Source organism: Olea europaea, unplaced genomic scaffold (genome assembly GCF_002742605.1).
Source record: "Olea europaea var. sylvestris unplaced genomic scaffold, O_europaea_v1 scaffold124, whole genome shotgun sequence".
NCBI classification, from domain to species: domain Eukaryota; kingdom Viridiplantae; phylum Streptophyta; class Magnoliopsida; order Lamiales; family Oleaceae; genus Olea; species Olea europaea.
The window spans coordinates 457,684-484,303 of NW_019229835.1; the positions used below are offsets into that span (position 1 = coordinate 457,684).

Consider the following 26,620-nt stretch of genomic DNA (forward strand, 5'->3'; position numbering starts at 1 on the left):
AATCCTTGTTGCATCTTCTCTTGGTTTACTACCAAAAAAGGGGGAAAAAAGGCAATTTATAGTGTCGTGCTTAGAACAAAGAATCTATGGATATGACAAAGATTCATAATTCCCAAATCTCTCAAGTTAGTACAAAATTTTATCCCTTTAATTGACAATTTTCATGTAAAATAAAGTCAAACGAAAATCAAAAAACACTTTTATTTCAACATTTTTTATATGGAAAATTATACCAATCAAACACAATAATTTTCAATTCCAAGAAAAATAATTTCTAGATAATTTAATTCCATGTAATTCGTTTTCTTTTCACCTAAATTTCATTTTTGCAATCAAATGGACTCAAGTCTAAGTCAACAACTAATTTAAATAACACATTCTATATAATTTTTCAACTACACATTTCATCAATTCTTATCGAAATTGACTAAACATCTAATTTTTATCCGCACCACAAGGGGGTTTAATCTTAACTATAAATCCATTAAATTGAAATGAAATCACATTTTGAAAATTGTCCGATTTAAATTTCAACATTTCAAATGTTGAACCAGTCTATTTAAAAATGATTCAATTTAAATTTCAATTATAAATCACTTGAAATGAATTGTCCATTCGATTGCCAAGAAAATTAGCCGAATGAGGCTTTCTGTATTGCTGGTTTGAAGGCCAAACTTGGCAATTGATAACTAGAAAATAGACTTAAAGTGCTCTATAAAATAGAAAATAATAATTGTAATAGTGCTTCTTATATTTATGTTAGTAATACCGTTTTCTCAAACTTCTTCAGCTACAGATACTATCCGTATGTCTTTGTTTCGTGTTTACTTGGGTTTCGCCAGAATATTCCCTTCAATTCCTTTCTTCTAAACATTTGACTATCTTTCGATAGTTCAGAACAAAAACGTAAATTTTTCTTTCTTATCTTGCAGAAAAATCAACATGCTTATTTGCTTTTTAGTTCACTCCAAGTGTACATCTTTTCTTTTCTTTTCTTTCTTTCTTTTTTCTTTTTTCTTTTTTGGACATCAAATAGTACCCGCCTAATAATTTCTTCGGCTGTGCCCATTACAGCTTACTGGTTTCCTCAAATTTTATTGGACTGATGCAAGACATGAAATTTCGATTGTGATTATTTCTTGGTTTTTGTGAAATTCGGCTAGCAAATATATTATATTTGAGAAGAAAAAAAAAGCCCATTCCCAGATTTTGTTGATATTATTACTGAAAGTCCCGTTTTATAGTTTGATTTGATTTTAAGGTAAAAAAGAGGCAATAATGCAATTGAATACCGTAGCTAGTAATGCTGGTGAGGTTGAGCAAATCTCACCAGACCTGTTGAAGAATACAGATTCAAACATAAGGAGGTTGGCTGATGAGATTCAGCAGTCAGAGGGCAGACAGAAGTATCTTGCTCAAACCAGGAGTCCGTCAGATGGTGGTGATGTTCGGTGGTACTTCAGCAAAATTCCTTTGGGAGTAAATGGTGAGTGCCTATGAGAAACCAAAATTTTCTTCTCACTTTCAATGCGATTATGTTACAACTATTGCTTAGTTTTTTTTTTTTATTTTTTATTTTATTTTTTTTCGTCTCGTGTTTGTTTGTTGGTTTATTGGTGGCCATAAGCCTGAAATGTTAACAGGAGGAATTTGAATCTGCCCATTATAAACTTAATTGGCTTCCATCCCTTAAAAACAAATCTATACCATACCTTAGACATTTAAAAACATCTACTCAAAAAATTTATCAATACTAGTCGGGGATGGAATGTTTAAATCATTAGTTGAAATATTATTTCTCTATTTCCTGTTGAACGAGTAGTGTTCGATTGACTGCTCCAGGACCTTCCTCTTGAATTCATCTTTATGCATTATGTATAAACCTCCTTAAATGTGGCTTTTCCTGGGTTTGTAGAGTTAGCTGCATCAGTCCCTCAAACGGAAATTGTGGGAAAAAGTTAACAGGAGGAATTTGAATCTGCCCATTATAAACTTAATCTGCATCCGTCCCTTAAAAACTAATCTGTACCATATCTTAGAGATTTAAATACATCTACTCAGAAAATTTATCAATACTAGTTGGGGAAGGAATGTTTAAATCAGTAGTTGAAATATTATTTCTCTATTTCCTGTTGAATGAGTAGTGGTTGGTTGACTGCTCCAGGACCTTCCTCTTGAATTCATCTTTCTGCATAATGTATAAACCTCCTTAAATGCTGCTTTTCCTGGTTTTGTAGAGTTAGCTGCTTCAGTCCCTCAAACAGAAATTGTGGGAAAAAGTGATTATTTTCGATTTGGCATGAGAGATTCTCTTGCGGTAGAGGCAACTTTCTTGCAGGTCATGCTGTTGAACTACTTTTCCAATTCTTTACAATCAAAATATGTTTTGTTGATCAGTTTTCTTTTGTAACTGGAAAGAAAACATTGTGTGGTACAAAAATCATTCTTATTGTTTCATGAAACTCTCTCCCTTTTGATTACTACTGTAAAACTTCTGAAGCATTATTGGAACTATTCACAGAGAGAGGAAGAGTTACTTTCTAGTTGGTGGAAAGAGTTTGCAGAGTGCAGTGTAGGTCCAAGAGGGCAGCTCAGCATCGATACAAAATCAGGACTACAGACTAGAAACTCATCTCCTGAGAGTGCTTCATCGGGTGAATTATATGAAACTGAAAAAGAGAGAGTCGGTGTCCCTGTAAAGGGTGGGTTGTATGAGGTACCAATTTATTCTTCCTAGTTAATTTTTGGACTGCAGAGCGTTTGGGAGCTGACAACTCCTAGGTTTCACTGGAGTAGGAAGGGAGTTTGTAGCTGTTGTCTCTCTCTTTCTATCTCTTTTTAATTTGTTAGGGGGATGCTGTAATCAACCATAGAAAAAAATAAATACTGCTATTTCTTAGTCAAATATGAAACTAAAACATATAACTAAGCCTATGTTTAAGCCCCATTTTTGTTGAAAATGAGTTTTGTAATAGTGGATTTTTGGAGAATGTGCTGTTAAAAATTAGGAAAATTTTTTTGGATTTACGTGGAAAAATATTTTATTATGAGAATGTGTGGTTGAAATTAAGTTTAAGAAAAAAAGTTTTTAGATAATGGCGATCAAACAGGGGCAAAGTCTTTCTCAATAAATTTGGGAACTGAATCTTTCTTTGTCATCCAGTCCTATATGTTGCTAGATCTAATGGGAGATACAAAGCAACTAGATTATTGGCAATTACCACATAGTCACAGACTCATTTAATTTGTTCTATACTTTACTCTCTAGCTTTACAGATATCACATCACTCTATCAAAATCTTTGGCAACTGCCTGGCATAATTGGTTATGCTATTACAACACTGACTATATCATGAAGCTAAATCTAATTCCTAATAATCTTGAGGTTCACCGCAGGAATACTTTTCACCATTCAATTTGATGTAGAGCTCTCTTTATGAAGGTCCAAAGAAACTAAGTTCGTTATTCCTGCCTCTTGCCTGTTGCCTGTTTTCAGGATCTCATCTCCCCCATTAATTAGTGGCATCTATAGGTTTATCCATAATGGCTGGATTAATATCCATCTTATAGACCTATGTCTTTTTCGTGTAACTATATTTTTGGTAGAGGATAAACATGATTGCATTGTGTTTTTTGAACTATCAGTAGCAATTTGGATTTCTATAGTAGAAAAGAAGATATAAGGTTAAATCTGGCAGAATTCTTCGAGTAGCCAATGACATTATTGTTGCAGGTAGATTTAGTAAAGAGACATTGTTTTCCTGTTTATTGGAATGGAGAGAATCGGCGTGTACTCCGAGGTCATTGGTTTGCTCGTAAAGGTGGTCTTGATTGCCTCCCACTACGCGAGGATGTTGCAGAACAATTGGAGTATGCATATCGCAGCCAGGTGCTCTACAAAACTACCATTTGGTGCTTTCACTTAGCTGATTTAGGACAATTCTAAGGAGTTAGCGAGTTCCATGTTTCTCAGTGTTTTGCGCTTAGAAGATGTTGATTTGTTAAGAGGTGCTTGACCTTCTTTCTTTACACGAGTGTGCGCATTTTGTTCTTTCTTCTAAGGGTGGTTGATGTAGTAAACTTTTGATAAATTGGGTGCTTTTTTCTTAATGCTTTGCAAATGAGAAAAGTTGATTGGCTTGTTAAGTGGGTCTTGTCTATGTGTTACCTTAAGTTTTTGGCTGACAAGTTGAGAGATGATTGACATGGCAAGGGTGCGTACTTTTCAGGTTTGGCATCGAAGATCCTTTCAACCATCAGGACTCTTCGCAGCTCGAGTTGATTTACAAGGCTCAACCACAGTATTGCACAATTTTCTTAAACTAGACATTACACTATTGTGGTTATTGAGTTGAGCATGTAGTCATGATTCATTTTCTGATTGTAGGGACTGCATGCTCTTTTTACTGGTGAAGATGATACATGGGAAGCATGGCTTGGTGTGGATGCTTCTGGCTTTTTAAATGTTGTAGGTTTTGGAAGGAATGGCATCAAGTTAAGACGTGGATATGCTGCATCTCAATCCCCAAAACCAACAAAGGTATTCTTTTTCACTCTTAAACTGATTCTTAACTCACCTATTTCATCACATTGAATACTTCTTTCTGTCCGTCTTTTCTCTTGCATTCAAGTTGAATTTGACCTTTTCTTCTTCTTTTGCCCTGGGTTACAAAAATGAAAATATAAATGACCCAGAAGTTCATAATGCAGGGACGGTTCTAGATTCACCATACCAATATTAAGAAACCATCTGTTCATGTAATTTAATTATGTAGGCTGAAATATGAAGTTTTTGAATAATCTTTGTAAATTGATTTGGCAGAATAATTGATTTTCCACTTTATTCATAAACGGGTTACACACACATATACATACAGAGGATATTTCTTAGAAGTAAATAATCCTATCTAATCAGGAAAGCAATTCTAGACTTATGCACCTACCATATATACATCTGTCGTATATGTAAAGATTATATTTAAGTCTAAATTAATGCATATAGCTCATAAACCTCCCCCAAGCTAGAGCATAGATGTCAATCATGCCCAGCTTGTTACAAATATAGTTTATTCGATTCCCAGCCAAGGCCTTAATAAACACATCACCTAATTGATCCCCTATCCTGACATGTTTAGTTGAAATCAATCCTTGCTTTAACTTTTCACGAACAAAATGATAATCTGCCTCTATGTGCTTTGTTCTCTCATGAAATACAGGATTAGTGGCAATGTAAATAGCTGCTTCATTATCACACTACAAGCTTATAGAGTGGGACTTATCTATGCCAATCTCCCCAAGTAAGTGATGTAGCCACATAAGTTCACAAGTTACTTGTGCTATAGCCCGATATTTAGATTTTGTACTTGATCGAGGTACAACACTTTATTCTTACTTTTTCAAGAGGCTGAATTACCTCCAATGAAAACACAATACCCTATAATAAAGCGCCTATCTACAGGAGAACCTACCCCGTTAGCATTTGAGAAACCCTCAACTCTACAATGACCATGGTCCCTGTAAAGGATCCCACGTCCTAGAGCTCCTTTGAGGTACTTTAATATATGAGTTAGAGCATTCCAATGTGAAGTTCTAGAAGATGATATAAACTGACTAACAACACTTACTGGAAATGCAATATCTTTTTTTTTGAAAGATAATCAAATATTTTATTAATCAATGCATAATACACGATAAGTGTATTATTAATTTAAAGCAGAAAGGAACAACATAAAATTGGGCAGCCTATCTATATGCCTAGTAGTTGCAGCATTAAACCACATATACAATGTGAAATAAAATATTTCTCTAATTTGCTCTGCTGTTCGTGTTTGATCATCAAAGCAACGACTATTTATTTCTCTCCACATACACCTTACAATGCAACCCGGAATAAGGTCCCATGCAAGCTTGCAATCCTTGTCGCGAAATTTTCTCCTCCATGCCTTTAACACGTCTTCAATACGCCTCGGCATCACCTAATCCATGTGTTGTGATGCCAAAATATTGTGCCACAGTAAATGAGCAGCATCACAATGGAGAAACAAGTGATTAGTCGTCTCCCCATCCCTCCGACACATATAACACCACTCTGTAATATAAAAACCTCTTGTTCGTAGATTATCCATCGTTAACACCTGTCCCCTGACCACCGTCCAAAGTAAGAATGCAACCTGTGGAGGCAATTTTCATTTCCACACCGATTTCCAGGGGAATGAACTTTGCATAGGACCCAATAAAGATCTAAAATAAGTGCCGATTGAGAAAATCCCATCCCGTGTCAATCTCCGCCTACTACAGTCTGCCTCTTCTGTCCTAATGTGGACCTCGTACAAAGAAGTCAAAAACAGCGCATAATCGTCCAATTCCCAATCCTGTAATCCCCGACCAAAAACAATATTCCAACTAATCCTCCCATTATGTATATCTAAGACATACTCATCGTAGCAGACGGTGTCAACACAATGCCCCCGTTTGGCCCCCATTAATTTTCATTTCATTACATTTCATTTTTCTCTCTTGTATTTTTAATCACAGAATCTTCTATAAAATAATATTATACGTAAATCAAAATCTTTTCATTCATTTTCAACCACTCATTTTTCAAAAAAAACTATTCCACCCATTTTAATTCCCCCAAAATGGGGTCCAAACGGGGGCAATACGAGATAAAAGAGGGAAATTTCACATTCAGCAGTTGTTCTCCACACCAACAATCATCCCAAAAACTAATGATAGTACCATTCCCCACTGCAAAAGTCAATCTATCCTGAAAATCGCTCCACCCTCGCCGGATATATTGTCATAAGCTCACCTCGTAAGAATCACGATTCTCGATTGAGCACCATCCTCCCTCCATGACACCATATTTTGCCCCTATTATTTCTCTCCAAAAACTCTCCCTCTTCACATCGAATCGCCACAACCACTTGCCCAACAAGGCCTTATTGAACAGTACGATGCTCCTCAATCTAAGACCCCCTAACCTTATGGGAGAACAAACTACACTCCAATTAACCAAATGTAATTTCCTCTCCTCCCCTAAATCTCCTCAAAGAAACTCCCTTTGGATCGTCTCTAACTTTTTTGTCACTACAACAGGGATAGGACAAAATGATAAGAAATAAGTAAGGAGATTCGACAATGTGGACTTTATAAGAGTAAGACGACCGCCCTTTGAGAGATACATAAGCTTCCAACCCGCTAGCCTTCTCTCCATCTTTTCTATAATACTGTTCCAAATATGTTTACTCTTAAACCGTGCTCCCAAAGGAAGACCAAGATACGTCATAGGCGGTTCTGCAACTTTGCAACCCAAAATAGCAGCCAACTCCTCCACATTATCGACCTCTCCCACTTTGATAGCCTCAGATTTTCCCAAATTTATTTTCAATCCAGATACGGCTTCAAAGCACGAGCACACGACGTAGGTTCTTGAATTGCTGAACATCTACATCACAGAAGATCAATGTATTGTCTGCAAATAGCAAATGAGATACTTGCAGCTGATCAACCATAAAGCCCCTTAACAAACCTTCTCCCATAATCTTCTCAAGCATCCCGCTGAAAGCCTCCATTACAATGGCAAATAGTAATGGAGACAAAGGATCCCCTTGCCTCAATCCCCTGCTGCTACGAAAATAACCCTCTGGAGTGCCGTTCACCATAACTGAAAAAGAAACTGTAGATATACAAAACTGAATCCATTGACACCACTTATCCCCGAAGCCACATTGCCTAAGCTTATACAAGAGAAATCCCCAATTTACATGATCATAAGCCTCTTGAATGTCAAGCTTACATAGCATTCCTGGGACTCGCAGGCGTAATCTTGAGTCAATACATTCATTTGCTATAAGTACGGAATCTAAGATCTGGCGCCCTTTGATAAAGGCATTCTGAAACTTAGACAACACTTTCCCCAGTACCTCGTTTAATTGATTTGCCAAAATCTTCGCAATAATTTTGTACACCCCACTCACTAAGCTAATAGGACGAAAGTCCTTAATATCCGTTGCTCCCAGTTTCTTAGGAATCAGCACAATAAAAGTGGCATTGGTGCTTCTCAAGAACTTTCCGCGCTGGAAAAAATAAGTAAGAACCTCCACAATATCTGATTGCACCACTTTCCAAAAGACCTTATAGAAGGAGAAAGAGAATCCGTCTATCCTAGGGTCTTATCGTCATTCATGCTGTATACCACCTCCTTAATTTCATCCTCCCCAAATGGTCTTTCTAACCAATTGGCATTGTCCTCAGTAATAGTAGAAAAATGTAGCCCTTCCAACTTTGGTCTCCAATCAAACTGCTCCCGATAGAAATTCTGATAAAATCTTACCATCTGGGTCTCGATAGCCTGTGGATCCTCATAAGTAACCCCATCTACCTCCAACGTAGTGATAAGAGCTGTTGTGCTTGTTGGAATTAGCAACCCTATGGAAAAATTAGGTGCATTTGTCTCCCTCTTTCAACCACCTCACCTTCGATTTCTGACGCCAAGCAAACTCCTCTATCTCTACTTCCTTTGAGATAAAAAATTCCTTTACCACTTCGAAAGACCTCTATTCCTATGAAATATTTCAAAGGACCTAACTCCTGGGTCTGAAACCTTGTGCTTAGGAGAGCTTTCAGTATACTGATGCCACTGCTATCACTACCTGTAATCACAATATCATCAACATATACCACTAACAAAGTACACCCTATTTTAGACTGTTTAAAAAATAGTGAGTGATGATATGCACTTCTTTGCAAGTCAAATTCAATCACAACTTCACTAAATCTCCCAAATTAGGCACGGGGTGATTGTTTCAAACCGTACAATGACTTTTGTAGTTTGTATACATTTCCTAACCCCCCTGAGCAATAAACATCGGTGGTTTCTCCATATAAATTTCTTCTTGCAAATCACCATGGAAGAATGCACTTTTAACGTCCAGTTGGTGCATTGGCTAATGATAGGTAGTTGCAAGAGAAATGAATAACCGAACAGAAGCAAGCTTAGCAATAGGAGAGAACGTCTCAGAGTAATCCATACCATAAGTTTGAGCATACCCCGTAGCAACCAATCGAACGACAGATCCATTAGGATTCATCTTGACTTGCGAAGCACGGACACGTTGCCAGTGTCAACGTATCGGTGTCTGAACACGTATCGGACACCGGTACTTCTTCGACACGTGTCGGAGTTCCTTGCTACGTGTTGGATATGAAGAATTACAAATTTTGTACTAAAGATGGTGACTGGTGCTGTGAAGAAGACCCAGGAAAAAGAAAGAAGAAAAACGCAGAATGAAGAAGACGACTGTGAAATGAAGAGACTTAAGGGTGAATGAAACGTCGGTGGATGTAATAGATTACTTGTTGGCCCAATAACATTAAATGCAATATAAAGGGAAATAAGTAAATGAGAAGTTAGTGGATGTGAATGAATTATTTGTTGGGCCCAATAACATTAAATGCAATATAAATTTCTATATATTTAATTTATTTTTTTCCATCTTTTCGGCAAACAATGCAATAGGTAATGAATTAATTTTTTTTACCATTTTATCCTCCATTAAAAAATTAAACATACAAAAGAAGTCAAATCCCTTTCTTCCTCAATGTATATCCTAAGGAAATTGCTAGAGGAATTAAAATAAGTATTAAAAATTTATTACTTTGGATTATTAAATTAAAATAAGTAAAAAAAAAATATTTTAATCAATGTGTCGATGACTTATCGTGTCGGAACTTTTTCAAAAAATCACGTGTCAGCGTGTCCGAGACACTTGTCTCTGTGTCGGTGCTTCTTAGATCTTGACAGTAAACACCCATTTACATTCGATTGTCTTTTTATTGAGGGATAAAGGAACTAACTCCCAAGTGTGATTATGTTCCATTGCCATCATCTCTTCTTGCACTATCGCTTGCCAGCCACTATGAGACAAAGTCTCAGAAACAGATTTTAGCACTGACACACACTCTAAGGGGGCAATGAAGGACATGGAAGGTAGTGACAGCATATGTTAAGAAACAAAAAAAGAGATAGGATACGTGCATGACCATTTACCTTTTTCGGAGGACAATGGGAAGATCAAGACTAGGATTAAGAGGGGGTAACGAATCCGGATGCGAAGCAGCAGGTAGAGGTGATAAGTCATGGCCGGTAGTCGGTGCCATCGACGGTTGCTACACACAACGAGTGTAAACATTTCTTATAGAAGGATGAGAAGTTATTGGTAATGTAACAAACCCAATCCAAAAGAAACTCACAATCGTTGATGTTGACCCGCATAGAGAGCCCAATCAACCTTAGTCGACGACTGCACGTTGACCTCACTTCAGCAGATGACTGCGACTCCGCTGCACGATGTAAGCGTTGTAGAGCGAAGAAACTTACTACCTAAAGCCTCCATCACCAACCGAATATTAGAGGCGTGTGATTCACAATCAATTGAAAGGTTTCCTAATATAATTAGTTTCCTCGTTTAGATTATTTTTTCCTTTGTATAGTTAGGGTTTCCTTGTATATAATACAAAAAATCTCTATACATATATAAGAAAGACACGAGGATTTTATCGAGGTAAATTGATAAGGTATCAGAGCTCTAGAATTACTTACTTGTGCGTGTGAATTGTGGGGTGGTTCTCTGTTCTTAGTCACTGGAGGTCGTGTCTCAAGCCGTCATTTGGCAGGCTGCAAATTGTCTCTTGGTTCATAGTAACCTCCGGTCGGAGTTCGCATCTCAAGCATCGTTGATTTTCGGTTCTTCTCGTCGGCATCATCTTCGTGTTGTTATTTTAGGAGATTGTGTTTTCTGGGTTCGTGTATAAGGCATCACTGATTCTCGGTTCTTCTTGTCGGCCTCATCAGGCAGGCGCCTCGCTCAGTTCTGGTCAAAGCACATCCGTTTCCTCTCCTTTCCATCTTGCATCGTCGTTGTTTGTAGGTTGTGTGGTTGGGTTTTTCTTTTTAGGCTGTGATTAGTTTAAAAAAAAATAGTGGGCTGTGAGTGATTGGGAGTGACTTATTTGGGCTTTTGGTGCTGGGCTTTGTTTTATTGTTTTGATAGAATTGTTAATTGGGTTGTGATTGTGGGCTTATTTTTTCCTATTTGAAAAATTTATTTGGATTATGAGTAATTTTCTACATGGTATCATCATGTCAATTGAGAAGAGTGACAACATTTGCATTCGTTTTACTGAAAAAATTACTCTTCATGGGCTTTTCATTTTCAACTATTAGTTGAGGGTAAAGGCGACCTATGCGAACATATTGATGGAAGTATTCCACCTCCTGATAAAGAGAGAGAGGGAGAAATATCTTGCCTGGAAAACAAAGGATTCTCGACTTATGGCTTGGATTATTGGATCTGTTGATGCTCAAATTGTTCTTAATTTGAGGCCTTATAAGTCATCACGTGATATGTGGGAGTTCCTGAAGAAAGTATATACTCAAAGCAACAATGCTAGGAGGCTTCAGTTGGAGTTTGAATTTGCAAATTCTCAAGACTCGCGCTCCATTGAAGAATATTATTTTGCTTTTTCCAATCTTTGGATTGAATATACAGATATTATTTATGCATCGGTTTCACCTGACAGTGTGGCAGCTGTCCAAGCTGTACATGAGGTCACCAAGAGGGATTAGTTTCTCATGAAATTGTGAACTGAATTTGAATCCATCAGGTCCACTCTTATGAATCGCGAATCTATCTGATGCGGACATCCATTTATTATTTATTTTCTATTTGGACTATTAGTTATATTTTATTTGGACTATTGTTTATGTTTTCGTTATTGGACTTGTTTAGTGGGTTTGGCCCAAGCCCTTCTCTTTAGGGTTTTTGTTCTGTTATTTATTTCTGTTTTGTTTCTCATTTGAGACAGTTGATGATGAATTAGAATTGAAAGTTGGTTTTGGCTTGCAGCCGGCCGTTTCCCCCCTTGCTTCTCCCTTTTTGTCCCCTGGTCTCCCCTCATTCCCCTTGTTTCTCTCCGGTTCCTCCCCCTTTCTTACTGCTTCCGCCTTCTTCTTCTTCTTCTTCTTCTGGTTATGCTATATTCTGCCTGTTCTAACTATTTTGCAGGAATTCATTTTCATCCTGCATCAAATTGGTATCAGAGCCGAATCTTGGTAATTTCTCGTCCTCAACCGACAATTTCTTCGTATCTTCTTCCCATAAATCTGTTGGAACAGCACAAACTAAAAGTATTTTGGTAAAGGCAGCAATTTTACCCTTCAATTTTCAGGCTTAGTTTAAAAAAAAAAAAAAATTATTACTGTTCACGCCCGAAGTTCCAAATTTTAGATTTTTTTCTGCAGTCTATTACAAAAAAAAAAAAAAAGAAAAAATTTCGTATTTTATTTGTGGCTGCTGCTAGTAATATTGCTGTTCCAACAATTTCAACCTACTTACAATTTTCCGAAAAGCCCACCTCATATCCCCATTTCCCAGCCCAATTACAGTAGCCCATTGATTCATTATTCCAACTCTATTTATACTCCAAGCCCATAAGACCCAATTATCATACAAACCAATTATCTAGCCCACACCCACATTAGCCTATTACACCAATCGCCGGCCCATCTCACAATACCTGGCCCAACCCAACTCCTATCTCACTACCCAAATCAATTTCCCAACCCGAGCCCTAACTCATCCCGGCACTCCCCACGACCAGCAACTCACCCCGTCAATACCCACGATGTCCAGTCGCCCGTTCCCTCCTACCCGTCACCGTTGCCGACTTGCACCCCAGTCGGACTTCACCACTTAGTCGGCCGACCATCAATCGGCCGGCCATTGCTCATTATTCCAGAAGCCGGCCACTTCTCGCCATTTGTTAACTGCCATTGCTCATTATTTCCATAAGCCAGCGTCTACAGTTTTAGTCTTTGACATTCCACCAACGTCGAAGCACCACTCATCTTTCATTCACATATCGCCGCCGCAACAACTATCAATTTGGACATCTTTCATTTACATATCATCCTACAGCTTCAGTCATCTTTCATTCACAATAATATTCCACTATTAAGATGCTGTCTTCCCACTCCTCACAACTCACAGCAATATTACAGAGTCCACCATCCACAACACCCACGCCGGCTTCATTTTCTTTCTCCTCTGACCCTGCTGACAGCAGCATCATCGCGAGTGACCCACCACTGGCCCAATTGTTCAACAACTTTCTTCGAGGATTGCAGCCAGCCACTGACTTCATTGATCAAGCAGTTTACTGTCTCTACTACCAAGCAACCCATTCAGTTACACAGGTTTCTATTTCAGCATCTGTCCAATTTCAGTGAAGCCAACAATTTAGAATATGCAATGACCGTGAGTTCAGGAGCTGGAGACATTTGACACAGGCAGATCAAAGGCCCAATCGTTAGCAATTCAAGCAACTAGATTACAGGGAGTTGCTATCTCCTAATTCTCATTGGTTTATACTGCTGTTTTATTTTAAAAGTGCATCATTTAGATTCTTTGTGTTGCTGTTACTATCACAACTTTGGCCTCAAACTTCACTTGACTGGAATCACTCATTTAATTGACTTGCCATTGTTGCCCTATTTATCTCACTGAATTGACGTGCCATTGTTACCTCTTTTATCTACCTGATTGGAAATCTTGACAATACCATTTGATCTTGACAAGCATTGGACCCTTGCTTTATTATTTACAAGTATCAACACTATTAACTTGCATTTTTGGAAGGGAAGAAAAGAGAGAGAATTTCAAATTGATGTTTTAATCGTTGGTCCTTGATGCATATTGGTCTCTCTATTGCATTTCATTTAGGTAGTATTGCTTTGCGTACAATTACATAGTGGTCGTCTTGTCACTTTACTACTTTAAACATGAACCCTCACAATTTGATGCACTCACCCGACAAATAGCGGCTATCCAAACTCAGGTGATTACTACTCTTGAAGAAAGTAAGGCTTTATCTGCTAATTTGAACAACTTTAAGAAAATCCCTTATTCAACCGACGTTCATAAATCCAAAGTGTCCCATAATAGACATTATCATCATCATCATGGTGATCAAAAATGCTTTAGACACGATCGTAGGTATAGGGATCAGATTCGTGAGCGAGAACAAGATAATTTGGAAATTCTTACTCAATGGAATGCCCTTAAACAAGGAAATCAACTAGTAACTGAGTATATCGCACAATTGAGGAATTTCGAATCAAATGTCATTTAATTGAGGACGAGACTACGACTTTGAGTAGGTTTAGCCAAGGTATGAGAGATGATCTTAGGCGTGAGCTTTTTCTTCGAGGTGTCACTACTCTTGATCACGCTTACTCGTTAACTCGAGATTATGAGTTGATTATTAGTACTCCATATGAAAGGCGTGGTCATCGTCGTTCACCCATCCCATTAGCGTCGCCTCGTCATAAGTCTATCATAAAGTCTTCTCCGTCTAATGTTCCTCCTATTTGGAAAAATAATTGTAAATGTCGTGATAGTCTAAGATCTTCTTCTCCATGTAGAAAACATATTGACAAACATCCTTCGATTTCATTGGCTCCACCTCCTCCCGTTAAGTCCCTTCTAAAACCTTCCCCGTCTAATCTTTATACAATCTTGGAAAATAAGGGTACAATTTTTGAAACTTCAAGGACTTCTTCTCACTTGTTGTGCGTCAGCTGTAAGGACTTTGGCCACATTTCTTCCAAATGTACTAATCGAACCTTAGTCATGGAAGAACGAAAGAATGTAATAGATATGCCATTAGAAGATCTAGTCTATGAACCTAAACTTGAAGATTTTGATGACTTGGATGATAGTGAGGACACTTCTTTAGGTGGACTCCAGACTCTTCCCGAGACTTTAGATAGTATACCCCTTGTTTCTGACAACTCTCGGTCATATGTTATGTGTCATACCCTTACACAACTCAAAGAGCTTGATGATTTCACTGGTCACCCTTGGAGAATCTAGTCGCCTGTGGTTAGCATTAAATCAACATTCCCCACTACTGACCAACTTCAAACTGATGGTTAAAATGAAGTTGTTAACCAAAGTCCTGGCAATTTATTCAAGTCTCTAGTCCAGAAAAAATCTTAGAAATTGGGACTTGATTCCCCCAACTGTTGAAATTGCGTATAACAATTCTGTAAATCGGTCTCTAGGTTTGAATCCATTTGAAGCTGTTCATAGTTATGAGTTTTGGCGACCGTTAGACCTTATTTCCATGTCCCCACATGCTAGTGTGTCGATATCAGTTGACGCATTTGTGCATCATCTTCATGACTTGCATATTAAGATCAATAACCAACTTCACGCAAGTAATGCATTATATAAATTTCAAACTGATTTGCATAAACAATATTTTCAATTTCATATTGGGGATTATGTTATATTACAAGCCGGTAGTGCTGGTCCTTTTAAAGTTTTAAAGCATGTTGCTCCATACGCACATGTCATTAATTTTTCATCACATTTTGACCACCACTCTACTTTACATATTGAAGACTTAGTTACTTACAAAGGCCTTTTTAATTTCCTTGATGATCATTTTCTACTTCCTTATGTGGATCCCCAACCTAAATATATTACCATTTTCACTCCAATAACACATGTCACAGCACACAAAAATGTAGTTGATGCTATTTTAGATAAACAGGTTGTGTTGACCAATGAGGAAGATTTTGGAGATGAGTGGCATGAATTTTTACTATTGGGAGTTCAGTATCGGTATGTGATTACAAAGAAAGATCGTCCTCCTTGGTTGGATCATATCCTTGAGGATAAGCTACAACTATCCTTGTTATTATTTGTGGAGTTTCGGTATTTGGTCATCGAGAAAGATCGTCCCCCGTGGCATGACTTGGAGCCTTTCACATCAGACTTAGTGCAACATTCTGCTTTATCTACTCGACGGGGTCGAGTATTTCTCCCACCCCGGGAGAGTTGATGCGGACATCCATTTATTATTTTCTATTTGGACTATTAGTTATATTTTATTTGGACTATTGTTTATGTTTTCATTATTGGGCTTGTTTAGTGGGTTTGGCCCAAGCCCTTCTCTTTAGGGTTTGTGTTTTGCTATTTATTTCTGTTTTGTTTCTCATTTGAGACAGTTGATGATGAATTAGAATTGAAAGTTGGTTTTGGCTTGCAGTCGGCCGTTTTCCCCCTTGCTTCTCCCTTTCTGTCCCCTGGTCTCCCCTCGTTCCCCCTTGTTTCTCTCCGGTTCCTCCCCCTTTCTTACTGCTTCCGTCTTCTTCTTCATCTTCTGGTTATGCTATATTCTGCCTGTTCTAACTACTTTGCAGGAATTCATTTTCATCCTGCATCACTATCCCAACGCTGGATGGATGTTTGAGTGAGTTGTTGAGAGAGGAGCAGTGTCTTATCACTCATACCTCTTTGGAACAGCAACAAAATCAAATAGCACCGGTTTCAGTTGCATATGTGGCTCAAGGGAGATCTAAATCTCGGGATATGTCTAGTGTGCAGTGTTACAGTTGTAAAGGGTTTGGTTACATAGCTCTTCAGTGTCCTAAAAAATGTGCAATTATTGCAAGAAGTCTGGACTTGTTATTTAAGGAGTGTCCTATTCGTCCTCCTTATAAGACTGGAGCAGGTTATGTTGCTATCGCTACCTTAGCCTCCAATTCTGCTACGCCAGTTGCATCCTCTCAAGTTTCAGCCTCTCCCAGTTCTTCCCAAAATACCATCACTCCTGAAATGATCCAACAAATGGTTATCTCTGCTTTGTCGATCTTAGGGGTCTCAGGTAATTCATCAACAACCTCTTCGTCTTTGTTATTAGACTCAGGTGCTTCTAACCATATGACCCATAATTCTCGATTGCTTAATAATCTTAGACCATATATTGGACCTCTCCATTTACGTACAGCCGATGGTAATTCACTTCCTATCTTGGTCATGGGTGATATATCTCCAAATTTGTCAAATGTCTCAGTATCTCCTAGTCTATCAACTAACCTTATATGTATTGGTCAACTTGTTGATAACAATTGCATCGTGTCTTTTTCTTCTTCAAGCTGTCTTGTACAGGATCAGGTGTTCGGGAGGACGATCATGAGGGGGCCTAAGGAGGGACGTCTCTTTCCTATTTCACCAAAACCTGTTTCGCATTTTCCCATTGTTTGCAATTCCGCTACTTTTAATATCTTTGATTGGCATAAGAAATTGGGACATCCCAATAATAATGTATTGCAACATTTGTTAAACTCTGGTTTGGTTGGTAATAAAACTTCTGCTTCAGTTTCTTCTATTTCACTTGATTGTGCTTCATGTAAACTTGCTAAGAGTAAAATTTTACCGTTTCCTTCTCATGGTTCCCATGCTTCACAAATTCACTTTTATTGATGACTATAGTCGTTTTACATGGGTTTATTTTCTTCGTGCGAAGAGTGAGGTTTTCTCGATATTTCAGGGTTTTCTTGCCCTCATTTACAATCAATTTTCCTTAATCAAAGTCCTACGCTCTGATTCGGGAGATGAATATATGTCTAATGCGTTTCAATCTTTCTTACATACCAAAGGTATTATTTCTCAACGAACTTGTCTTTCTACTCCTCGACAAAATGGGGTGGCAAAACGCAAGAGTCGTCATCTTCTTGACATGGTTAGAGCTCTTTTGATTGAATCTTCTGTTTTTTCTCGTTTTTGGTATGAAGCCTTGTCTACAGCTATTCACCTCATACATCGATTGCCTTCTTCCACCCTTGGTAATACTTCTCCATTTTATAAACTCTTTGGCCATTATCCCACATATTCTCATCTTCGTCCCTTTGGTTGTGTTTGTTTTGTTCATTTACCACCTCAATCTGCAAAGTGTGTTTTTTTGGGATGTGGTGGGAATCATAAGGGATATGTTTGGTAAGATCCCACGACACATTGCATTAGGATATCTCGTAATGTTGTATTCTTTGAAAAGCAATCTTTCTTCACCTCTGAGGTTGTTCTTTCTCCTCCCGTGTTCTCTATCTTGTCTGATTTTCCTACAGGTTCATCTCGATACAAGTCGGGTCTAGTTTACACTCGTAGGCATGTTACACTGGTCACAATTGATGAGTCTTCTTCTCAGACAGTTGACCCTCTAGAATCCCCTGATCCTCCGCTTACGATATTAGATTCTTCACCAGATGATCTTCCTCCTCTTGTCGCCCTTCCCGTGTTTTTCGGCCTCCAGATAGGTACGGTTACTCTTCTCATAGCTCTATATTTACTACCCTTAACTTTATTTCCATTCCCTCCTCCTATAGACAGGCTGTGGAACAAGAGTGTTGGCAATAGGCGATAAATGCAGAGCTTGGGGCTCTTCAGGCAAATCAAACCTGGGAGGTTGTGCCATGTCCCCAAATGTGAAGCCCATTGGGAGTAAATGAGTATATTCAGTAAAATTTCGATCTGATGGTTCTCTTGAGCGCTATAAGGCACGATTGGTTGCCTTGGGAAATCGTCAAGAGTATGGAATTGATTACGATGAGACATTTGCTCTTGTAGCAAAGATGATCACAGTTCGTCTCTTGTTATCAGTTGCCGCTTCCAAGTCTCGGTCTTTACATCAAATGGATGCGAAGAATGCATTCTTACATGGGGACCTCAAGGAAGACATTTATATGAAACTTCCATTTAGTATGCCTCTTCCCTTAGCTGACTCTATTTGTAAGCTAAAGCGCTCTTTGTATGGTCTTAAGCAGGTACTAAGAGCACGGTTTGACAAGTTTCGCCGCATTCTCTTGGATTTCTCATTTACTCAGAGTCAGTTTGATTCATCTCTGTTTCTTCATCAGAGTACTGCTCGCATCGTTTTCTTGTTGGTATATGTAGATGATATTATTTTTTCTGGATCGGATCACACTCTTATTCAAAAGCTTCAACAGCATCTTCACTCGACTTTTTCATATGAAATACCTTGGTCATCTCACTTACTTCTTAGGCTTAGAGGTTCATACTAACACCGCATGGTAATTTCTTGAATCAACATAAGTATATTCGAGATTTGATTATGTTGGTTGAGTTATCTGATGCCTCTTCCGTTGATACTCCGTTAGAGCTTAATGTTAAATATCGAAAAGACGAGGGTGATATTCTTCCGTCTCCTACTCTATATCGGAAATTGGTGGGTAGTCTCATTTATCTCACTATCAGACGTCCGGATATTTCCTTTGCAGTACATACTATCAGTAGATTTATGGATGCTCCTCGTCATCTTCATTTGGTAGCGGTTCGTTGCATTATTCGTTATCTTATTGGGACTCCTCATCGTGGTCTTTCTACCCTCGGGGAACACCTCTTGAGGTCACAGCTTATAGTGATACTGACTGGGCTGGTTGTCCTGACTCTCGTCGATCTACTACTGGGTGGTGTATTTTTTTGGGTGATGCTCCCATTTCTTGAAAATGTAAGAAACATAATTGTGCTTCTAAGTCCTCCACTAAGGCTGAATATCGCGCTATGTCCGTTGCTTGTTCTGAGATTGTGTGGCTGCGTGGTCTTCTTGCAGAACTTGGTATTTTCCAATCGCAACCGACTCCTCTACATAGTGACAATACTAGTGCTATTCAAATTGTAGCTAATCCGGTATACCATGAACGCACCAAATATATTCAAGTAGATTGTCATTATATGCGGGACGCCTATGACTCCAAGGTCATCGATCTACCACATGTTTCCACTAGTCAACAAATGGCGGGCATCTTAACAAAATCTCTAACTCGCCTTCGCCATAGTTTCTTTGTCAACAAATTGATGCTTGTGGACTCACCATCATCAATTTGACCCGGGGGGGGGGGGATTAGAGGCGTGTGATTTACAATGAATTGAAAGGTTTCCTTATATAATTAGTTTTCTTTTTTAGATTATTTTTTCCTTTGTATAGTTAAGGTTTCCTTGTATATAATACAAAAAATTTCTATATATATAAAAGAAAGACACGAAGAGGATTTTATCGAGGTAAATTGATACCGAAGACTCAAAGGGTTGGAGACCGTCGACACCAACCGGATGTCACAGCTGCACCTCGCCAAACGAAAAATCAGGTTAGAGGCATGTGATTTACAATAAATTGAAAGGTTTCCTTATATAATTAGTTTTCTTTTTTAGATTATTTTTTCCTTTGTATAGTTAAGGTTTCATTGTATATAATACAAAAAATTTCTATATATATAAAAGAAAGACACGAAGAGGATTTTATCGAGGTAAATTGATACCGAAGACTCAAAGGGTTGGAGACCGTCGACACCAACCGGATGTCACAGCTGCACCTCGCCAAACGAAAAATCAGGGAGCTTGACCCCCAGACAAAGAAAAAAAATTTAAGAGGTTTGCTCTGATACCATGTAAATTGATTTAGGAGAATAATTGATTTTTTCACTTTATTCATAAACGGGTTATGCATATATATACATACAGAGGATATTTTTGATGAGGAAATAATCCTATCTAATTAGGAAAACAATTCTAAACTTATGCACCTGTCATATATACATCTGTTGTATATGTAAAGATTGTATTTAAGCTTAAATTAATGCATATAGCTCATAACAATCTTGAAGCACCAAGTGTGTACAAATATTTGTAGATGCATAAAAATCATCATACGTACCTCTACTTTCATTGTTTACAAAGTGGAAACTGAAAGGATATGAGCAAAGGAATGGTGATCCTTCTCACAAGCATGATTAGGTTTTAGGGAAACTAGTTAGCGTTAGTGGACATCTATTCCTTTTATTCTTTGACTGCTTCAGAACTTGTATCATGTTCCAGTCTCCAAAACCAAGGTTTCTTTGTTCTTATAATTTCTTCAAGTAAACAATGGAATAGTACAGCTTTCCTGAACTATCTTGTTCTTCATTGTTGAACATGGATAACATGACTGCTTAGTGTCTTTCTATTTATCAGGAAGAATTACGTCAGCAGAAAGAGGAAGAAATGGATGATTATTGTTCACAGGTATGCCAAGTAACATCTTGAGTGTGGTCACATATTCTGATAATACATCATCAGTTAAAGTTTACGATACACTTTTATGATAAAACTTAAATGATAGTTGTATGTACAAAGATGGGATATTTTTCATAAGTGCTCAGCTGTCTGGAGTATGCATGCGAGATCGAAGAAATAACCCTGTTTTTGTATCCTGTTATAGCTCTCTTACTCCCAAAATTTCTTGTCTGTTTGATCACTGATTAGAATGCAACCCAATCATCTGTGTTCAATTAAATATAGATATTTATTATTTAAGTCATAAAATATATAGCCCCTGTTTGATAGGAATTAAAATCTAGATTTCAATTTAAGTCAAAGTCAACAATTAATTTTAATAACATTGCATGGACCCTGAACTTTTCAACCACAAATTTCATTAACTTTTAATAAAATATACTAAAAATCTGATTTTAATCCCCATCAAACAGGAGCATAGTGAATGAGGAAAGGGCCGAGCAAAGACTGATAAAGTGGATCTCAGACTTCTTTGGGATCGTACGAGTGTGACAAATATGAAAGCCAAAACTTGCTTCTCTTGGGGAAGTTAATGAGCAATGGGCAAAGGGTGCTATCTGTTTGTCGAGATTTTAGATTTTCTACAATTTATCCATTTGGGTTTAATTACTGAATGTTGGCCAGGAGATAGAAATAATGAAATTGCTACGTGAAAGTTATTAACTATGTTGTTAGAGATAAGGTTAAGTACCGAACAGTCGAAGAAGTGAGCAAGCAAGGGCTAACTTATGTCGGAGTTACAACAAATATGCAAGCCTCAACGAAATGCTGATTAGCGGGTACTGTTGCATGAGGAAAGGGAGATTAAGGATAGGAGTTACCCACGCGAGCAAATCTCGGAATATGCTAGCCCCGTGTATAGAGTTGATATGAGAGCTCGCATCTTGGCACTAAAAGGTGAACTCATGGAATTAATTAAGTTGATGGATAGCGAGTACGAAGTGGGCCTCAGGAAGATTTACTGTCACAAGTGTGGGGTGGACATGAATGAATGCCCGTCAAATGGTAAGAAGGTTGTATACTTGGATTCCAAGGAGTTGACATCGAACTGGACCGAGAATAAAGAGTTGCTGGTTGAGCCAAGTGGTGAATCTCTGAGACGAACTAGAGCGGTGGAAGTGGAACATTTGGCTGAGGAAGGGGAGCTGGATACATTAAATCAGGGGCTTATGGTACTGGATGCAACAAATGATAAGGGTCCCATTTACAACGATGCAGTGAACAAGAGGCCAATAGAGGGATTTGACTCAGTGATGGAGCAAGAGACTAGAGTTGTATTGGCAGAAAGCCCAGCTACAGGAGTTGAAGAACAGCAAGGGGCGACAGGATCAGCAGCTATGGTTGTGAACACTCACTGTAGGAAACATTCAAAGTCTATGAAAGAGAGGGACTTGGGGAATAATAAACCTTTGGTGGTATGGGTTGATGGTGTTGAAAAGGAAGATATGGATAGCGATGTAGTACTGGTGGAGGATGACCCTCTCCATGTCGGGGAGATAGTGGAAGTTAGCGCTGTTGACATTAGTCCCCCGCCATCTAGCTAGGTTATCCAAAAAATTCTGGATTTCAGCAAGATGATGGGTGTATCCTGTGAAGGATATGAAACTAGGCTAATGAAATTATTTGAGGAATTGGAGGCTAGTAGGGGACAAGGGATGGGCACACCAGGTGGGAAGACAAGAAGAAAAGGTGATAGTGAACTTAAGCGGCTCGAATGCTTAGTCAATTATGACGTTAAGGGTGGCGATTCAAGGAGAGGTTTGATGGGGAGGGATGGCAGAGTGTTAAGATGATCCCAAAAATAATCAGCTGGAATGTGAGGGGGCTGAACGAAGCTGGAAAAAGATTAGTATTCGAAATCTATTAAGAGGTTGGAGCGCTGTCCTTGTATGCTTTCAAGAAACAAAGTTGGAGGTTGTGTCAAGGGCTATTGTGAGCAGTCTATTGGGGGACAGCATGTCGGATATCAATATGTCCGGTCATCGGGGGTTTCAGGAGGTTTGTTAGTCATGTGGGATACGAGTGTTTTGGTTTGTTAGTCATGTGGGATACGAGTGTTTTTAATATGGAAGAGGTCAGTGAGGGGCTATTTCCTCTCTCTTTTTTGTTCAGAAATATTGGGGATAGTTTTCATTGGTTGTTTATAGGAGTTTATGGGCCTAATACTGATGAGAGTAGGTGTGGTTTGTGGGATGAGTTGGCTGGTATGATGTCTTGGTGGGACCTTCCAACGTGTATTGGGGGAGATTTCAATGTGGTTCGATTTCCTACTGAGAGGTCTAGTGATGGGAGATTAACAGGAGCTATGGAGTATTTCTCAGATTTTGTTAGGGATAATACGCTAGTAGACATTCCTTTGATTGGAGGAGACTTCACTTGTTCATCCAACCGAGATCATCCTGTCTCATCTCGATTAGATCGATTTCTGATTAGTGGGGAGTGGGAGGCCAAATATCCAGAGGTCACTCAGAGGAGATTGGGGAAGGTTTATTCTGATCATTTCCCTATTTTGTTATCGGGGAATGTGAGGTGTAGTGGAAGAATGCCTTTTAGATTTGAGAAGATGTGGCTTAAAGTAGATGGCTTTACGGAGCGAGTAGGGGATTGGTGGGCATCTTATGAATTCAGGAGGTCTTCCAGTTATGTGTTGGACCAGAAATTAAAAGCCTTGAAGAGGGATCTGAAGAAGTGGAATGAAAAGGTGGTGGGTGATGTTAATTAGCGTAAAAATCAATGTATTCTAGAATTAGAAGAATTGGATAGGCGAGAGGAGGGTCGAGGATTGGATGGGGTGGAGAGGGAGAGACGTGGAATGTTGAGGGGAGAGTTGAAGAGACTGGTGGAGATGGAGGAGATTGCCTGGCACCAGAAATCTAGGGTTACATGGTTGAAAGAGGGGGACAAATGCACTAAATTTTTCATAGGGTCGCCAATTCAAATAGGTGCAAGAAACTCTATCACCGTGTTGGAGGTTGATGGGATTACTTATGAGGATTCGCAGGATATTGGAAATTAGATGTTGAGATTCTATCAAAATCTATATCGAGAACAGTTTGATTGGAGACCAAAGGTTGATGGACTGGACTTTTCAACTATCACGGAGGAGGATGCTAGTTGGTTAGAGAGATCATTTGTAGAAGATGAAATCAAGGACGTGGTTTTCACTATGAATGATGATAAGACACCTAGACTAGATGGTTTCTCGTTCGCATTTTATAAGGCTTTTGGGAGGTGGTGGGACCGGACATTATAGATGTTCTTACTTATTTTTTTAAGTACGGCATGTTCCTGAGAAGTTCTAATGTTACATTTATTGTGCTGATTCCAAAGAAACCGGGAGCAGTTGACATTAAGGTTTCCGCCCTATTAGCTTAGTTAGTGGGGTATATAAGATTATCGCGAAGATCCTGTTGAACAAATTGAAGGAGGCACTTGGGAAAGTGGTAACTAAGAGTCAAAAATGCTTTTGTGAAAGGAAGTCAAAATTTGGATTCTGTGCTTATAGCGAATGAATGCGTTGACTCTAGATTGCGTTTGGGGGTGCCAGGAATGTTATGTAAACTCGATATTCAGAAGGCTTATGATCATGTGAAATGAGAGTTCCTTTTGTACATGCTCAGGCGATGTGGTTTTGGAAAAAAGTGGTATAAGTGGATTCAATTCTGTATCTCTACCGTTTCATTCTCAGTTTTGGTCAACGTCAACCCGGAGGGTTATTTTCGAAGCAGTAGAGGTTTGAGGCAAGGGGATCCCTTGTCTCTATTGCTGTTTGTGATCGTTATGGAGGCAATTAGTAGGATGCTTGAGAAAGCTGTGGAAGAAGGATTGATAAGGGGGTCTACGGTTGGACACTTATAGGTTTTCCATTTGCTATTTGCAGATGATACACTGAACCTTTGCGATGCTGATAATGAGCAATTAAGGAACTTGCGTTGGCTACTTCTATGCTTTGAAGTGGTGTCAGGATTGAAGATTAATTTAAGGAAATCCGAGGCCATTCCAGTTGCCTATGTCATATCTTGGGCTCCCGTTAGGGACAAGGTTTAAAAGTAAACATATTTGGAATGGAATAATCAAAAGCGTGGAGAAGAGGTTAGCGGGGTGGAAGCGTATGTACCTTTCGAAAGGAGGCCGCCTTACTCTCATTAAATCTACTCTATCTAATCTCCCAACTTATTTCTTGTTACTGTTTCCTATTCCTGTTACAGTGGCAAACAGATTAGAGAGGATTCAAAGGAAATTTCTTTGGGTAGGGTTAGGGGAAGAGAGGAAATTCCATTTGGTTAGTTGGGGTGTGGTTTGTTCTCCTGTAAAGACAGGGGCCTTGGATTGCGGAGCCTTGTTCTATTTAAAATGCTTTATTAGGCAAGTGGTTGTGGCGATTTGGAGTGGAGAAGGGGAGTTTTTGGAAACAAATCATCGGAGCGAAGAATGGCGTGATGAAGGGGGTTGGTGCTCGATCGATGGTCGTGAATCTTATGTGGTGAGTTTGTGGAAGTATATCTGACGAGGTTGGAATGACTTTCGTGAGAAATTAACTTATGTGGTGGGGAATGGCATTAGTATCAGATTTTGGGATGATTGTTGGTGTGGAGACTACCCGCTAAAGGCACGGTTTCCTTCTTTATATCGCATTGCTTTGGAGCCTTTCGTTATGGTGAATGATGTACTAGCCACATATTATCGAAGTTACAGTTGGAATATTGTATTTGAGAGGGGTTTGCAAGATTGGGAATCGGATGATTGTGCACTGTTTTTAACCTCCTTGCACGAGGCCCATATTTAGGTAGGAGAGGATGATCGGAGTATGTGGAATTTGGCACGGGATGGTATCTTTTCAATTGCACTTATTTTAGATCCATATTGGAACCGGCTGAGAGTTCATTTCCCTGAAAGATGGTGTGGCGATGTAAACTGCCTCCACGGGTGGCTTTCTTGTTGTGGACGGTTGTGAGGGGGTAGGCGTTAACGGTGGATATTTTCGAAGAAAAGGTTTTTATGTGACCAAATGGTGTTATATGTGCAAGAGAGATGGGAAGACGATTGACCATTTGTTCCTCCATTGTGACGGTGTTCGGTGGTGGTGGAACAATCTTTTAGCTTCTCAACATTTGGATTGGGTGTTCCCTAGGTGCATAGAAGACGTAGTGAGAGCATGAAGGAGAAAATTTCAAGATAAGGATAATATGTTTGCATGAAATCTCATTCCAGGATGCATTGTATTGTGTGTATGGATAGAAAAGAACAGCCGCTGTTTCGAAGACCAAACAAGAATAATAGAGCAAATTAGATAATTGTTCTATATGATTTTGTATACTTGGTTTAATGCTGCGGCCACCAATTACATAAAAGGGCTGTCAAATTTTATGTCGTTTCTTTCTTGTTTAACTTGATAATACACCTCCCATGTATTATCCATTGATTAATAAAATTATTTGATTACTTATCAAAATTTTTTTTTTTTTTTTAAATGGCCGTTTGAACCTAAAAAGACTAGGATTTAAAGCTTGGACTTGTTTATGTGTCCTGAGATATTTTATCATATTTTCATGAGCTTGTTCTGCTATTTGCATGCAGACTGTAGCAATCATGCCTTGTATTCAGGTTCAAATTCTAATATGTAGCAGTGCAGTAATCCTATG

At 38.7% G+C, this 26,620-nt stretch overlaps 1 protein-coding gene across 6 annotated transcripts in view; it reads left to right on the plus strand.

The window, feature by feature from the left end:
• Nucleotides 1–825: 825 nt before the first annotated feature.
• The window catches only part of LOC111374370 (phospholipase SGR2-like), a 36,521-nt gene continuing 10,726 nt past the window's right edge, over nt 826–26,620 (plus strand). For 2 of the 6 annotated variants that reach the window (XM_022997032.1, XM_022997031.1), the window contains exons 1-7: nt 827–1,486; nt 2,238–2,338; nt 2,522–2,716; nt 3,734–3,889; nt 4,230–4,301; nt 4,388–4,540; nt 20,859–20,927. In XM_022997032.1, the coding sequence (XP_022852800.1) occupies nt 1,279–1,486; nt 2,238–2,338; nt 2,522–2,716; nt 3,734–3,889; nt 4,230–4,301; nt 4,388–4,540; nt 20,859–20,927 (954 nt within the window). In that variant the 5' untranslated portion in view covers nt 827–1,278. Of the gene's footprint in view, nt 1,487–2,237; nt 2,339–2,521; nt 2,717–3,733; nt 3,890–4,229; nt 4,302–4,387; nt 4,541–20,858; nt 20,928–26,620 lie in introns of all 6 variants that reach the window. The other 4 variants (XM_022997033.1, XM_022997034.1, XM_022997035.1 and 1 more) reach the window with 4 other exon arrangements.